The sequence below is a fragment of the Poecilia reticulata genome, linkage group LG19 (assembly GCF_000633615.1).
Source record: "Poecilia reticulata strain Guanapo linkage group LG19, Guppy_female_1.0+MT, whole genome shotgun sequence".
Taxonomy (NCBI): Eukaryota; Metazoa; Chordata; class Actinopteri; order Cyprinodontiformes; family Poeciliidae; genus Poecilia; species Poecilia reticulata.
In genome coordinates, this window is record NC_024349.1 from 28,116,397 (window position 1) to 28,133,219 (window position 16,823).

Below are 16,823 nucleotides of genomic sequence, written 5' to 3' on the forward strand. Positions count from 1 at the left end.
CACACACACACACACACACACACACACACACACACACACACACACACTGCTTGTAGCCAATAACTACAGCCCCCCTGACCCTGACTGATTCATGAAATCAAAAGCTGCTACAGGTTCATGCTGTTCACTTTATTCAGTCAGACATTCCAACAGTTCGTTCCATGCATTGTGTGTGTTTTTTCTTAATAATGTTTTAAGCTGAGCAAAGTGAGATGAGGAGCCAACACTTGGAGCAGTGAGTTGTAATGAATGACTCCAGATCACACAGCACCACCATGCAAAGGCCTGTCTCACTTGGAGAGGAGGACTTGGGAGCTGTAGCTGACAAACACGCGAGACTTGGACACGCCAACGTCCATCTCAGAAGAATTCGGACAGAAAGAGAAAGTGTCTGCAACTCCAGCGTTTCTTTGCCATTTAAGATCAGAAGCAGTGACAGACAGGCAGAAGGAGAACAACATTTAACTAAATGGCAGCAGCTGAGTCTGGATACCAAGCAACAAATAAGGGATCACTATCCGTGAAGGAGGCTCCGTTTTCTTACTGAATTAAATGACAGTAACAGAATAAATCACACAAAAGTGTCTTATTTCAGAGTTAAAGCTTTGTGGTTTGGGAAAAAAGTTAATTACACCGTCATCTTACATTGAATAAGTTAAGAGTAGATATGTCTATTTGTCAGTTTAAAAATGTCTTGAAAATAAGTAGGTCAGTGGGTATGTAATCCCACATTTGTTTTTAAAAATATTTTTTTATTGCTCTGATGTAATATTCTAATTTTAAATGTCATGTTTTCATTAGTTGTTAGCAGAAAATCATCATGATTAAGACAAAAAACTATATAATTTGTTTCACTTAGTAATAACGTTGCTGAAATAAATTTACTTTTCAATAATATTCCAATTTATAGCATAGGTCTGTAAATACAGTTAATAACTTGTGGAGACAAACGGAAAAGAATTATTTTCTATAACATACAGGGCCTATGAAAAGTAATCACTCCCTTAGATATTTTACTATTTTGTTACACTTAGAAATCAATAATGATCAACATAATTTGGCTTTCACAATAAAAAATATCCTACATTCCAAAGTGAAAACTGATTTCTACAAAATAATGTGACAAACACACAAATAATTAATGTGTTTAACATAACTGACAGAAGAAATACTCTCCCCGCCACTTTAAAGTGACTACTACATAGTGACTACTACTAGTAGTTTCAAATTGAGTGAACTGGAGATCAGCTGAGTGCAGTGAGTTTGTCTCCAGTGATTGTAGTCTGGAAAGTTCATCAGTATTTCTGGCATGAAAACTAAAGAAAACTCCCAACTAATCAGAGGAAGGTTTATTGAAAGGTAGAAGTCAGGGGATGGACACAAAAAAATTCTAAGGTCCTGAACATCCCCTGGAGTTCTGTTAAATCATTCATCAGAAAGTGAAAGAAAAATGCAACATGAGTAATGCAACAGGCTGATCTATTCCTAGATTCCAAGATCTATTCCTAGATCAGCCTGACATCACAACCTGAGAGATCAGGAAGAACGCACCAGGTCACCATGACAACGCTGAAGGAGTTACAATCTTTAGCAGCAGAGAAGAAGAGACTCTCCAGACAATAACTGTTGTCATCTCTGTCTTTGTAAACTTCTGAATATGAATTTTGTTGTAAGTCAGATGAGCTCAGAGTTTTCCAAATTGTGGTGTTATCTTGGGTATCTGCAGGTTTCGCCTGAAACTCACTGACAGGATGAATTTCTTCTTATCCCATCTAAAATGTTTTACCATGAATTCTAACAAGGTCATTGAAATTTCTGAAGTTTATTTCCTCCTTCACAGCATTCATGAAGTTGTTTCCACTGGTTTATATCCCATGTGTGCAGCGGTGAATTTACCTTAGCTACAAAGTGATTCCACAGCTTTTAGTAGTAATCCTTTGGATGGTGAACATATTAAATAAACAGAAGATAAAACAATCTAACAGCAGAGTTGTGAGTCTGTCTGCACTGAGAGGTTGTTGTTTAACAATTTGGTTAATTTGGTTCGCTTAAGTAACTGGGGAACTAAATAAATTGTTTTACAAGTTGTTGTAGAAATATTCTGAATCATCAGTTTTTCCGTTTCAATTTTTATAAATTCCATTACTAAAATGAGTCCCATTGAGGAGTTTCCCCCCCCTTTTCTAACTCCTTAAATTTAATTTCTAAGTCAAAAGTATTTTTTATTTATTTATTTCTTAATATTTAACTATTGCTCACAAGTCTGGGACTGTCACACTGATTCAGTTTTGATCTTTTGTTTCTTTCAAAGTAGTTAAAGATCTCCAAGTCAATATTTTCTACTCCATGAATACAAACTGGTAAGGAAAAAAACTTAACTGGTCGGTAAACCTAAAAGTTCAAAGAGCTTTTAAATAAAAAATCAAATTGCAATGATAGTAAAAAGAAAAAATACAGCTTGAATTGCAGTTATTGCTAGAAGTTTTTAGTTTAAGATGAATATTGAGGACTAAAAGTTAAATAACTCCCTGTCATATCTGAAAAATTTGACGTTTTAGCTGACGCATTGCTGCGACTTCCTTTAAGAATTTGCCGTCAAGTCCACGCTAAACTCTGGGACTCTTGTCACCGAAGGGTTTCTGTGACATTTGAGTAAACTATACGGTTACCAATACCGCTTTCCGGCTGAATGAAGACCCTGGTCCTGATGATGAGCCAGAAAACCCTCAACACTTTCCCCACTCAGCTAGTCAAATAAGCTAATATTAGCTAGGTTTAGCAGCTGCTAAGTGAGAGGTAGAGGTCAGTTAAGCACACATTCCCAGTAATACACTCAACAGTACTGTTTATTTTTAAGGTCTAATATCTTCTACAATAACTACAAATAAACATGTTATAATAAATGAGACTTACAAACGTCTGCAGCAGCCTAACTCCTGGTTGAATTGACACTGGTTGTTACACTAATCAAGTTACCCAGAGAGTTCACAGTAAACCGGAAACTGAACTCTTTTCAACCTTCAAACAAAATCACTCCAGCAGGAGTAACTGAACACAACAGCGGGGCAAACGATGCGACGCAGTTTCATGTATACAATCATTTTCTACTTCTATGAGTCACATACATGGCCTCGACGTGTTAATAAAACTCTTATTTCGAAGCGTTAACCGGAAGCGTTGAGCTGCTCACGTCAGCGCTTGGTGCAACCCAACCAAGGTCGCTGCCTCTAACGGGCAACGTGCTCTCGAGAAATGAAAACGTATATTTTGAACTTTTCCACATACTGTCTCATTCCAATCAAATATGAAATAAAACAAGTAAAACTATATGCGTTTAAAGTTGTCTGTATTTCTGATAAATTTCATTTCAATGCAATTATTTCTATTATTCAAATATTTAAAGAAAATTAAGTTGTTGTGGATGCTGATGACTGTAGTCATGAAGGATCTCCTGAAGCAGTCTGTGTTACGGCGCCTCTGAAGAACCCTCCAACTGAAAACGCCGTGTAAAGCAGTCTACTACATTTTCTTCTATCACAGTGTGACCATTTAGGGTAAAATATTTTTTTAAATGTATGATGGAATTAAAGTAGCTGAAAAGACATCATACAATCAGTTTTTTTTTGGGGGGGGGGGGGAACTGATCAACTGGGATCAATTTGGAATCCATGTACAGGAGGAATCTATACAACTAAGTGATTTGAGTTAGCATGTTGTGAATTAGCGTAGAGACTGAATTAGGGTCAGAGTCATTGTATAAATAACCTGAATTTAATATATAGTTCAGTAAAAATCCCCTCTGCTCCATCCAAGTTATAATACAACCTCTTCTCATTTTATGGCAACAATTGTCAGAATGTGGCCAACTGCTTAATAGCGCCCTCTGGAGTCAGTATGAACTGAAACTTGGGATATTAGAAATAACCTACTTGGTGACAGGTTTTTATTGACATTGAAGTAAATGGATCTGAAATGTGGCCTTTAGTTGCAAATATAACTGTGTGTGTGTGTGTGTGTGTGTAGGTGTAGGTGTGCGAGTGTGTATACACAAACCTAGTAAATGAAAACTTGGGATCATGTGCATTTATTGCAAAGCGGATCAACCTTTAACAAAACCGTCATAGTCACAGTTACAGATATTCAGGACTTGATGGAATGTTTTTTTTCCAGGAATGAAATCAGGAATGACAGGGTCCAACTCATGACCACATCCAAGGACAGCATGATGAGTAGATGGGTGGGGAGAATGTTGGTTGTGTTCCTCATCTAAGCTACAGGCGAAGACAAGAAGACTGAGGCAAAGTGTCAGGGGTCTGAGCAGAGGGATCCTGAACAGCTCAGTAGAGCCAACTGAAGGCACAGCTTGCGTAGTTGACCAGCTCTTCTGGTTTGAACCACAGGGAAATCTCAGTTTTGGCACTGTCCACTGAATCACTGCCATGGATAATGTTCCTGAGGAGAAGAGGAGGAAGAAGAGGTAAATGGATGCTAAACTGTTCTAGTTAACCTGGCTAATCAAAGCACCTCATTCAGTCAGTTCTCACATCCACACCATAGCAACTAGTCACATGGAGATTCTGGCATTAAACCACAATATTCTGATAAGTTAGTCACTTCTCCCATTGAACTACAGGTGAAGACTTCAAACCTTTTGTGCCATTTATATTAATACGAGTTACAACATTTAATTTCCCTTTGGGATCAATAATGCATGACTGAATTTGAATTGTAGGAGACTGACTCCAGAGCCGTGTGTCGAGGTGAATCTGACTACATCCAGCCGGAGCCTCTCAGCCTCACACACCAGCTCAGGTTCCTTCCCCACCAGAGGGACATTCCACGTCTCGCTACCAGAAAACTGAATAATTTAAAAATACAGTTTGACTCAAAATTGATACAAATTGATTTGTTTGCATTTGTTCAAATAGGCGGCAGTCACTCAACTCCCTGCAGGAAGTTAAATAAAAGTTGTCATAAAATGATTGCATGACTGACTCAAAGATTCACACTGAAACAAAAGGTATGAACACTTATGCCAAGTGTTATTTTTCTACTGGTCTCCCGAACAGGGAAGCAACATTTTTAAATTGTACATTTTTTATAGCCTACTATTGTTGTGTTGGAAATAATCCTGATTTTTGGTCTCAACTAGAAATCACCCCGTTTCTTTATAAATAAAAAAAAGAGTTCCCATTTTTAATGGTACATTTTGGGCAATGCTTTCCTTAGCATCATCCCCATTTTGTAATTTACTCACCTTTTTTCTCTAAAATTTAATCGCTCATCAAATTGAATCAGATTTTATGATTAATCAATTAGTACTTTAGTAGTCATTTCTTTTTTTAACTCTTTGGCTATTTGAGTGCAGACAAACAGTTTTGATGGAACGGACCCAAACAGCACTCACTTGCTGACGTCGATGCAGAAGTCTCCTCTGATGGTTCCAGGTTTGGAGTCAGCAGGGTTGGTCTCACCCAGCATGACTCTGCCAGTCTTCACCACTCCCTTTCCTTCCCACACCTGGAACATAAAGAGCAGGGATTCAGTCAGGACTGTTAACATACCAGCCTCTTCTGTAAAAAAACAAGTTGGGTTCTCACCATGGCAACCACTGGTCCAGAGCTCATGTAGTTGACGAGGGAAGGAAAGAAGGGTCTGTCCTTAAGGTCAATGTAGTGCTGCATCAGAAGGTCCTCAGAGGCCTGCAGAGGACAAACGTCAAAAAGTTTCATTCATATGACTGACATCTAACAAAGCTGCTGTAGTTACTACATGCAACAACCAGTTTCCCTATTCGCACTGAAGAATTACAGATCATAAAGCAGATTTACAACATGACCTTATGGCTTCGTCTGCTTTTGTTTTATTATTGAGTTAAATGGAGGTACACCTGCAGGTGATTTTTAAGGCAACATTAAATTTGGAGGAACACTTGAAAGTCTGACACCATCCCAACTATATGAAGATGGCAGCATCATGCTGTGGGGCTTTTTTTTTTTTTTTTAACCAAGGGAAGAAGTGATGCACATCATGAGGAAAGAATATCATATGGAAATAATTCAGCAACATCTAAAGCCATCAACTAGGAACCATCACTTTGGTAATGGGGGCAGCAAACTACCACCAGGAGCTTAAAAATGGTATGGAGGGAAACCTGAAAAATTGGAGTCAAGTTGTAGATATGGAAGGCACCTTCACCAAATACTGAAGAAATGCAAACTGAGCAAGAACAAAGAATAAAATCTTTTTCTAAATGCATTCTGACATTTAGAAAAAGTATTGCCTTGATTCTTTGTTTACCAAGTACTCTTCAGTTTCAGAATACTTGGTACGCTGATGTACTTGGTACTCTGGGAAACTACCAATTTTAATTAGTAGAATTAAAATTAAACCATTTTTATCATGTCATTTTTCACATTTGTTTTCAGTCAGACATATTGATTAAGCCCAGACTAATAGCTATAGTTATTTTAAGAGATGTGCCGATCAGGTTTTTTCCTGCCGATTCCGATCACAGATACCGATCACATAATTATTATTTTTTTAATCATAAGAACTACCGGTTACATTATGTGGAAAAAGGAACCATGAATTCACCTTAATTTAGACAAAAACTTGTTTTTAATAACTTTTTCCAAGAAAAAACAAAAAACAAAATAGGCATTGTGCAAATTGTCCTGCTATCAGTAATACCATCTTTAACAGAATGAAAACATATGAAGGCTCTAAAGAGGCTAAATAATGAAAAGAGCCAAAATAAAACCTCTCAACGTTGCCAAAAAAATTCAAGTATAAAACTTTACATTCAAAGGCAAATACAGGTTCCATTACAATAAACAATCCTGAGTTACTGAATGAAAACTTCCTGATAGCATGGCGGCTAGCTGATTACTGCTAGTTCTGATTGGCCGTTTCTGACTGAGCGGAGTAATTACGCAGAACAGGGAGGAGGCAGAGGAGATCGATTATTTTTTCAGAGATAATATGTCTGATGTTAGGACAGCGAAAGTTTTAATACGCATGTAAAATTTATTTTTTTAAGTTAGATGCTGCAGCTTTAAGCAGAGGTTCGGTGTGAGAGTCACTACCAGGTGGAGCTGAAGCGGCACTCCCTCTGTGAAATAGATGGAGCTACGGTGAACCGCTGTTGAACTGTAGCAGCAGTTCAACAGCGAGAGCAGAACCAGCGTCTTACATCGCAGCTCGAAGTTTTAAATAATTTTGCGGGTTATTTGTTTAGCTTTCTGACCGTCATGCTAATCCAGGTGAGTGTTTGTAGCTGTGCGCTGCTTTACCTGCCATCTGATTGCTCCATATGTCTTTTTTACTGCATTGAGCCTCGATGTAGCCAAACTCCATCAAGTATGGCACTGTTTTTATGGCATATTAGATTCGTCGTGTTGATGCATTTTGACGTGCTTCACCCCACTTGCTTCAATTTTCCGCCGCAACACGCAAACTTCCCCATTCACTCAGTGCGTTATAGTTCCACATCGYTTAGGATTTGTTGYTGCGCGTTTGCGCAGAGTGAAGGAAAGAAGAGACCAGCTGCACAGGCAGGCTGTGAAATGAGATGCAGGTGATCAGTTTGTGTGATCGGCGATCACCGATCATACACTTTTTTACGGAAATTGGCCAATTATGATAGGTGGCCGATCGATCGGCACACCAGTAGTTATTTTGAAAAGCTAATCCAATCTGTAAAGTACCAAAACCATTTGTTAGTTTGTATCTGCAGGACCCTGATCATCAAGCTAAGCTTATGGCTGCCCTCTCTGCAGACTGCAGCACCTAGATGGACATCCTGTCCCTTACAGCACACCAGGGTCAAAGTTCAACAAATTTCAACTTTTAACTTTGAGCTTTATTGAGCTGCCATACTTGGCACAGCACAAAACTGTTGTAGCATAAGAGCAGCAGTACAAAGTGATGGATCACAATGCAGAGCAGGCGGTACATTCACTGTAGAATCCCCTAAAACAACTGCAGACCTGATTCATCTACTGCTGCAGCCAGAAAAGCAAAATTACTACAATGTATAAACAATTATAGAAAAATGCTTCAAGTCATTTTTAAGTCCCCTTTTGATCACGTACTTTTAAATTATAACACTGGAAAAAAACTTGAAGATTCCTCATATGACCGCAGTGCTGGCTGGGATCTGCACATGAAAGCGCCAGGGACAGTTCTGCTAAAAAAAGGTGCCGGTGGCAGAGGGCACATCTGCTGAAAGCATGCCATTATCCGATTACTGGAGGAATTACACAATCCTACATACATCTCATTTCTAATGTACAAAGTCCCTGGCTCAACCCACCGCAGCATCACAGATGAAAACTGACATCCATGTTAGAGATTATACTTGGTGCAGAAAATGAAGGCTTGCCTGGGGAAGCTGGCTCCACATGCACCAGAGAGGGTCCAATAATCCAAATCCTTGTCCATACATGCTAAGAGACCTCTGCTGCTCAATCTGTTTAGTACATTACTGACTAAAGGATTTCACTTGAGCAGCTACTTTAATCCCTTAACCTCAGTCACCCAGAACTGCACTTTATTCACACCACACTGGACCCAAAAACATCATGATGTAGAAATGAAACTCCCTTTATGACTACATGATCAACAGCATTCCGTTCCAGATCAGATGATTAAAAAGCTGCAGTGGGGTCCAGCTGGCTCTCTGCTGTCAGGAATAGATCAGATGGCTAATCAGCTCTCCAGAGGTCTTTGCTGGTGCTCTCTGCAGTCATGTGAACGTGGCTCAAAATAACAGACTTAAGCTCTTCAGGTCTGTCCTCACCTGAAGCATCTTCATGCCAACAAGTTTGAAGCCCTTCATCTCAAACCTCTTGATGATCTCGCCGATGATGCCGCGCTGCACACCGTCAGGTTTGATGGCGATGAAGGTACGCTCCTGCAGTTCGGCCATGGTTCTGAAACGAAGCAGCAGACAGTGTGACTCAGAGAGGGCGTATGGGGGAGGTGGTCAGAACAGCTGGGGTGGACTGGAGGAACCAGCCTGGCGGCCACTCACAGCACCAGGCTGCATTTGGCACGAGGAGCTGGGGGGCCGGCTGACGAGGGAACCGACCCCATCGAGCCGAGGAAAGCTCCGCTTAGGTCAATGAGGATCAGACACCCGGACAGAACAGAGCGGCAGCTACCAACAGCCACACCCACACAGGGTCACAGCTTAGGTGTTACCACTGCCAGGGGAGCTACAGACAACTTCCTGTTCGTTCATTTTACAGTCTATACAATAAATGCTCCTCCCCCAATATTCAATCCAGTCATAACTGTTATTTACATCATTTCCAGTCAAACTGGTTAGTTATATAGTGCAGGAGTTTCCCTGTCTAATGACACAAGCTGTTAGTGCCCAGAATAAAGTGCTGCTCTAATTCTAAATTGCATAAAGCACAAAACACACACACACACACACAGAATGAAAAGAGCTACTGCTAACTATTATCTCCACCTTTGAAGCTTTGCCATGATGCCAAGAGCTCAAGTTTAATCCCCATTTGTCACTGTTCCTAATAAACACTGCAATATTATCTAAAGTGACTTTAGAGGGAACAAAGGGAGTGTGACTGTTAATGCTGGTGCCAAATGTTTTACTCAACAGACCAAGATCTTAAAGCAAATGGAAGGTAGAGGGGGCATGATTCAAAATAAAGTGGTGAGAAAAATGGAACATTATAAATCAAGATAGGTTTATATAAAATTGGGCAACATCTAAAAATAAAGCAGTTTGTCATCGTAAACCGTAGCAGTTATATTTACTAAATTAAGTGCCATTTGATGCATACATTCCACTTTTCTTTTTAAATACTACTGGGAAACATAAGAGATTATGAAAAGATTAAGACTGGATCCCATTGAACTGGACCTGCTAAGAGATCAGGCAGCAAATGTAACAGTAGGTGGTGCTAATACAAGATATTGTATTTGTACAACAATGGAGACTAAACTCCGGTCCTTGAGGGCCGGGGTGTCCTGCACCATAGATGGGCCCTTTCTCCTGCACACTTGAATTAAGTGGCTAAACTACCTCACCAGCATGCAGTCAAGCTGGACAGAGCTCTGCTAATGAGCTTATTCTGGAGTCAGGTGTGCTGAAGCAGAGAGGCATCTAAAAGCTGCAGGACACTGGCCCCTGAGGGCCTGAGTTAGAGAACACTGACTGTACCCACTCTGTTCCACTCCCACATAAAATCAAAGAGATGAGATTTGAAAGACAAGTTTAGCATACAAGTAAATGATGTATGCGAGTTTGGAAGATTTACATGAGAACGTTCATGTGCTTTAGAATGACAATATTGGCTATAATCTATAAGGTTATTTCTAGGAGTGCATCAATTGTCGTTTTCTGGCAAGTCGCAGATTACAGATCTTTTAAAAAGCCTGACCTGCTCATTCATATTTTGGTCTATACCGTTTTTTTCTGGTCTGAACTAAAGTCATGGAGTTTGCAACAGTGGAGTGGCTTGTTAATTGCAAACATGACCTGGTGGGTTTATCAGTCAAACCTCTCATAGCAGTGAGAAAGAGGACACTGGCCTTTTTAGACCTTTGCTGGTGAAGATGAAATCATTGGAAAAGATCAGCAAGTGAGTGAGTGATCACAATCTGCCAAAATTAAGGAAATTGGCACTGATTTAACAGTACATCCCCAGTTATTTCGGTCTTAAACATGTTTGGGGAGGACATCGCAAATAAAGAACCCAGAACAGGTTTACTATATGTGGAAAACATTTCATTAAGAAATGTCAAAGTTAAACCCACAGATGTTCAACGTGTGAATTGTTTGGCTTATTCAATAAATCCCTTCGTTGCCCACCGAGTTCAAGTGTCTGATTTTTGTTTAACACTACATGATTCTAATTTGATGGGTGACGGTTTGTATTATTGCCACCGCAATAAAGAAAAAAATAAACACGTACGTTGCTTTTTTTTTGTTTTGTTTTTTTGAGGTGTGGTCTTTATGTCCCACAGTGACAGGACAACCCGACAGGGAATCGGGACAGTAGTCGCATGGTGTGCCTGCAGATTTAAAGCCCTGATGGAGCAGGGTGGAGTTCAAGTGGAAAAGATCATTATTCGCAATCTGATTCTTGGTTCATGGCTACAAGCGCAAGTTACTAATTTAGCACATAGTAAAAGATATTTAAATTTTTTCTTCTAATAAAGTTATGTTAAAATAAATGATAGCCATTCATGATTTTCAATAGTTTCTTTCCTGTGCTGTGACGTGGAAGTCACGCGGCAAAAACTGATAGGTGCGCACGGGCCTGGACTTCAGCAGCGCAGTCTGCCTGCCTGCTCAGTGGAGTGAGCTCTAAATCCGCCGGCTGCCTCGGCATTCTCCTGCACAGCTGGGCAGGCGGACACCAGCGTCATCCTTCACAGGAAGAGTCTCGTTATCAGATTTCTTCCAGACAGGGATGGTGGTCGCGAATTTGAACTTGAAGTAAATAAAGAGGACAGTTCCGCATAGTTTATCAAGGCAGGTCTGGGCCTTTCTTAACAGCCACATGGTCCCTTTGTTTCCGCTGCTTGCAGTCAGACTCTTCCGTTTTAGCGACACAGGAACCGGCTAGGAGCGCGAGCAGTCAAAACGCATGTTGAAGATTTAAACTCGTCACAAGAGGTGTAAACTCGTTTTTAATGGCGTTATAAATAGATTTTTGAACAAAGTGCCAAAAACCTGAGAGGAAATAAGGTGAAGTCAAGCAAATTATGAAACACTTGAAAAATAATTATAAAAATTGCAAAAAAGGCATGATTTTGTGGCATTACCTCGACAGTGAAGCTCCGCTGAAGCAACCAGACAAACCACTCCGCGATTATTGAAAGGGAAGAACTACCCCGTAGGCGAAGCTGTTATTTATAGGAGTAGGCGGAGCTGAGACAACGGCAAGTCTCTGGAGTCAAACTTCAGTTCTTGCTTCAATATGATAAATTACGCGATTCTATAAAGCTTTTTAGTCGAGTTAAAACAACATTCTGAAAATAACCTTCATGAAGCATATTAAACGTTTCATTCAGTTTAATATGTGTATTAAACCAAATATTTCTGTTTTAGTCATGTGTTTTTCGGTTTGATGGAATATTCTAATCGTTAATGTCATTTATTCAATAGCCATAAGCAGAAAATCATTTAAATTAACAGGAATAAAAGCAAGAAAATATCAGTCTTGCTTAATACAATCTCCAACGGTTTTAAATAACACTTGCAAGAGCAGTCCTTCTTTTAAAGTGGTCTAAAGATATATCTAGGCTTTCCAAAGGGTTTTCTTTAAAAAAAAAAAAGTTACTGGGATTATTATTTTTTTGTGAAAGTATGAGATATGTGGCAAAGGACGTTTGCCAAGTGTCAGAGTGGCAGCCATATGTTGATGATGTTGCCCATTAAAACATCTGATTGATTTTTACTGAGTTTGAGTATATTTGTAGCATCTTACAAGCAAGGGAAATCATATGAGCTATAAGTACTGCACAATTTAGGATAGTCAGATAATTTGTTCGTCTGTGTTATTTTCAGCCATCTTCAATCAGTCAACCAGCTATATAACACAGTAAAATATACCAGTTCGTTTTCTATTTGTGTTTGTAACTAAGAAAATAAATAAAGTTGAAAAAAGTTTAACAATTTTGAGCAGAAAACTTGCATAGTATTTGATTCTTGCTGAAAAGTGAACTCAACAACCTACTAGTAAAATCTGAGCAGGGAGCGCCCTCTACTGGAGGTCTGCGTTGTAAACAACTAAGCCAATAGGATTTAAGGAACCACTGCTTCCGGTTTTATAGCAAGTAGATACTAGGATGTTAATATTAGTAGCCACTTGACACACCATGATTTGACCAGCTGCCCATTCGTTTCTGCTGTTAGAAGAAAGCGACGACCTGCTACCTCCACCCGGCGGACGTTTTATAGGCGGGTCTAGGTTCGTTAAATTTAAATGTTGTCACTTTTACTTTTTATGGTTAACCGTGCCTAAACATAAGAATTGTCGTGTCGTGATACTCCGAAGCCAGTTTTAGGTTACAGTTTACAGTTGTTTGGAAAAATTATTGTCGTGTTTGTTTGTAAATGAGGCTTATCTTGACAGGGTGTTGACATACAGCTAGCTTGTTACAATGTAACCAACCTCACGCACCCAGTATTATCTAACTCGTCACTTTTGTGCGCAGCCAAATGAGATATCATTTTATAATTAGTGTGACATACATTTAAGATACAGTTTAGTATTAATTAAATGCATCCTATGTGTACTGTACCTGTAACTGAAAGCAGTTTGTAATTTTCCAAGTGTAGACTGAAATTTGAGGAAGCCAACTTTTTATTGTTCAATTAATCTGCTGGCAAAAACATCAAAATCAAAATCACAAACACAGAAAGAATTTATAACAAAACAATAACGCCAAGGGTTATACAACAGATAGAAATGAAAATCAATTCACCAAAATGTTAGAGTGCACATATCAACTTTAGTATTATTTTGTGAATGTTGAAGTGTTGTAATACATTGCTTAAACTCCTCATTAAAAAAATTAAGAAGGAAAATGTGTGATTTGAAAAATTTGGATTTATGGTAAAATTAGACTGATATACAATTGATCTGTTTTATTAGTAGAATAAGAATTTAAACAACACGCTCGCTAGGGGTGGACAAAAAAATCATTAACAATATCTCGATAAGCCATGATCAGTATCAATAGATAATATGTCTAATAAGGGCTGCACAGTGTTGCATTTGGTAGCACTGTTGCTTTGCAGTGAATGACCTGGGTTCGAATCCCGACCTGGGGTCTTTCTGAAAGTTCTACCTGTGCATGAAAGGGTTCTTCTACAATCCAAAAATATGACTGTCAGGTTGATTGATCTCCTAAAATTCTCCTTGGGTATGGGTGTGTGCATGCATGATTGTTTAATCAATAATTATCTTTATCAACTGACATGAAATGCTTTCATTATGATACATTTTTCAATCATATCGTCCAGCCCTAATGTCAGCATAGGCGAGGGAAAAGTTGTTGAGAATGTTGTGAGAAATGAATGTACAAATATCTTGCCAGAAAATAAGTGAAAAAGTATCAAACTGGAATAACTTATCAGATCTTCTTTATAGAGTTTGCAGAATACACAGTTCATGTCAATGACCTTTTTGTATCTTTAAAGAAAGAGCTGGTACGGATAAAAACAGCTGGTTATCTTGAGGAAGCAAACTTTAATAATGCAGTTTAGTTATGCGACATCAACAAAATGTAGGTGAGACGTATGAAGCAAGAGCCAGGGACAGTCCTTCAACACACAACCCCACCTACTCAGTACAGATTTGGTCTCAGAGTAGCAAAAATAATCTTGAAGCATGGTAAGATAGTAATAAAGGAAAAGGATTTCTTAAAACGACATTAGAGGTGTTGATAAACTAAGTAGACCCTGTGATTTTACTTCTTTTCAAAATACAGTTATACAGGTTAATTGGAGCAGTCACATTTGCCTTAGTCTCAAGAAGTTTTATTGTACACTCAGGTGAAACTGTAAAAAATATTTCATAGTTTTTGCAGAGAGAATCTCCTTGCAACCTTAATAGTCAAGCGATACTTTCTCAGGCTTGTAATTATAATGTCATGGATCTGAACATTTGTCATGGTAACAGATGTCCATGTAAAATATAATTAACATTTTCGGTAGGGCTGTATAAATGAATCGATTCGACGATATATATCGATATTTTCCGCCCTTGGGAAGTATCGATTTTTCATCCGCGAGTATCGATTGATTGAACCATAGGGGTCCATAGCCTTGTAGCTCTTTTTAACGTCTAGTTTGTCCCTCCGTCTCACTTTCAACTTGAGTGCACATTTCAAAGTGCGCATTATAAAGTGCACATCAACTTTCAAAGTGCACATTATAAGCTACACACCAGTTTTTAAATTGTGTTAATAGGCCAAGTATAACCGGAGTTATGCTGAAATTAGTAAACCATATTTTTCCGATTGTCAGAGAAATGTCAAAGATTCCTGTGTTTTTGGACATGTAAAATCTTCAATAAATAACCATGGGCTGTATTCTGTTGGTGAGAAACGAAGTAAAGTTGCGCAAGTAACCGTTAAAGAGAAGCGGAACGGAGTAGCGGCGCGAACCGAGCAGCTGCAAAAGCAGGGAGATCGCGAAATTAATGCAAATTTTGACTGGAAGCATTCACTTCGTAATTAGTTTTTAGCTTATCGGTTTCTGTTCTGTATATAAAGGATTACCTGAAGAATGAACATGGGTTGATAACATCCAAAGCGGACGCGCAGCGGCGCTGTGTTTTGAGCAGGAACCACCCCAGACGGAATCCGCGGCGCAGTGAGGATTTCCATGATAACAATGGCTGATCGATTATTATTAGCAACAGACAAAGAGTATCAGAGACTGAGAGAACTATGAGATCCTGGCAGTCTGAGCGGCAGCTACTCAGAGATCCAAGCAGGGGAATAGCGGCGCTGCGTAGCTGCAGGGAGTCGATCACTACGGGGTGAGGCGGAGCCACTACTTTAGCAGTTAGAAGAAAGCAGCTTACAGCCACGACTAACTCCGGGAACCAAGGTAGAAAAGCCTTTTCCCCCATAGTCCAAAAGACTGCATTTGTGGCTGCATTTTTACTCCAAAATGCAGCCAGAGTGTCCAAAAGAAAAAACATAAGTGCAATAATTTGCATATTGAGAGTCTACAGAGGCTGATAATTTCCCCACTCTGCTCCTGGATTACTGTTTAAACGTCTAAGTTTTATGTCAAATCCACATGAATTAAATGACAGAAACTAATTCTCTCACTGCATCTTTGAGTCATTTTGTCCAGCTGCAGACTGTTAGACTGTCCAATCAGAGTCAGGTATTGTGTAATTGGTGCTTTTAATCAGTTTTCAGTTAACTAAATTCAAGTCTATGGAACACAAAATGTCACTAAAATCACTCTGTCCTAAAATCTTTCAGAAAATTGTAAAAATGCACTGAATCATATTGAATTGTATCGTATTGAATCATTCAACAAATATCGTGATACATATCGTATCATGACCAGAATATCGTAGCGGTTCTCAACGTGGTCGGTACCGCCCCCCAGGGGGCGTTCAGAAGACGGCAGGGGGCGCTGGCGGACATTTTTACAAAAGGGGGGCGCTGGGATGCCTTTGGGGGGCGTTTGGTCGAAGGTAAACTTTACACCTTAAATGCACAACAATGCCAGTTTAGACTTTGAGCAACTTGGTAAAACTGTATTGTGTAACATTAAATCATGCTTGGCTGTATCGATGGCAGCTCTTCTTCTATTCAGTGTTTGTTAGCTTCTGTTAGCTTTTTGGCGCAGCTCCGTTCTCCTGCTACTGGTAGCTAAAATCACGACACCCTCACTGTGTATCCCTCTGAAAAATGAACCCATTTAAATAAAGAAATCCCTCCATGGGTGATACCACGATAGAGAGCGTTCATTTTATAGCGTTAACACGGTGCTGTAAGTGATCCGGTATGAAACGGGGGTGATAGAACAACACAGCACTTTTAAATTTCAATAATCAGAATGCAGAAATTGTTTCCGATGTTTTAAAAGGTTTATGTCAGTCTGCCTTTTCCCCATCGATACGCTTCCCGACCGCCCTGCACCTTAGGGGCTTAGAAAAAAAAGACGCACATTGCGCAAAACTCTGAAACAGGAGAAGCGGGACATAAAACGGAGCGACGAACTAGATGTGAATTATGGCATAAAAACAGAGAATCCGACGCTGAACAGTGAAAAATCAACACATGATGTGAAACACATGACGATTAGG

The 16,823-nt window shown here is 39.4% G+C and overlaps 3 protein-coding genes across 4 annotated transcripts in view; 1 reads left to right on the forward strand and 2 right to left on the reverse strand.

Moving 5' to 3' along the window:
* The window catches only part of tdrkh (tudor and KH domain containing), a 15,856-nt gene extending 12,603 nt beyond the window's left edge, over nt 1-3,253 (reverse strand). The window contains exons 1-2 of one of the 2 annotated variants that reach the window (XM_008438164.2): nt 2,914-3,253; nt 295-408 (exon numbers count right to left, since the gene is read on the reverse strand). In XM_008438164.2, coding sequence (XP_008436386.1) covers nt 295-359 — 65 coding nt within the window. In that variant the 5' untranslated portion in view covers nt 360-408; nt 2,914-3,253. The remainder of the gene's footprint in view (nt 1-294; nt 409-2,913) is intronic. The other variant, XM_008438165.2, reaches the window with a different exon arrangement.
* An 815-nt stretch (nt 3,254-4,068) lies between these two features.
* LOC103482172 (nucleoside diphosphate kinase B-like) lies at nt 4,069-11,913 on the reverse strand. The gene is made up of 5 exons (XM_008438163.2): nt 11,806-11,913; nt 8,804-8,936; nt 5,601-5,702; nt 5,408-5,520; nt 4,069-4,452 (listed from the first exon to the last, which is right to left on the reverse strand). Exons 2-5 carry the CDS (start codon nt 8,930-8,932, stop codon nt 4,338-4,340), a joined length of 459 nt encoding a protein of 152 aa, XP_008436385.1. The 5' UTR covers nt 8,933-8,936; nt 11,806-11,913; the 3' UTR covers nt 4,069-4,337.
* An 891-nt stretch (nt 11,914-12,804) lies between these two features.
* The window catches only part of tecpr1a (tectonin beta-propeller repeat containing 1a), a 19,565-nt gene continuing 15,546 nt past the window's right edge, over nt 12,805-16,823 (forward strand). The window contains exon 1 of the mRNA XM_008438162.2: nt 12,805-12,953. The gene's annotated coding sequence lies outside the window, so the exon portion shown is untranslated. The remainder of the gene's footprint in view (nt 12,954-16,823) is intronic.

Bases quoted from the DNA above. Each gene is read 5' to 3' on its own strand.
- LOC103482172 (XM_008438163.2), bottom strand. From the start codon at position 8,932: ATGGCCGAACTGCAGGAGCGTACCTTCATCGCCATCAAACCTGACGGT. The intron at 5,703-8,803 runs GTGAGGACAGAC...TGTCCTCTGCAG, and splicing joins TTGGCATGAAGATGCTTCAG to GCCTCTGAGGACCTTCTGAT. The intron at 5,521-5,600 runs GTGAGAACCCAA...TTTATGTTCCAG, and splicing joins CTGGACCAGTGGTTGCCATG to GTGTGGGAAGGAAAGGGAGT.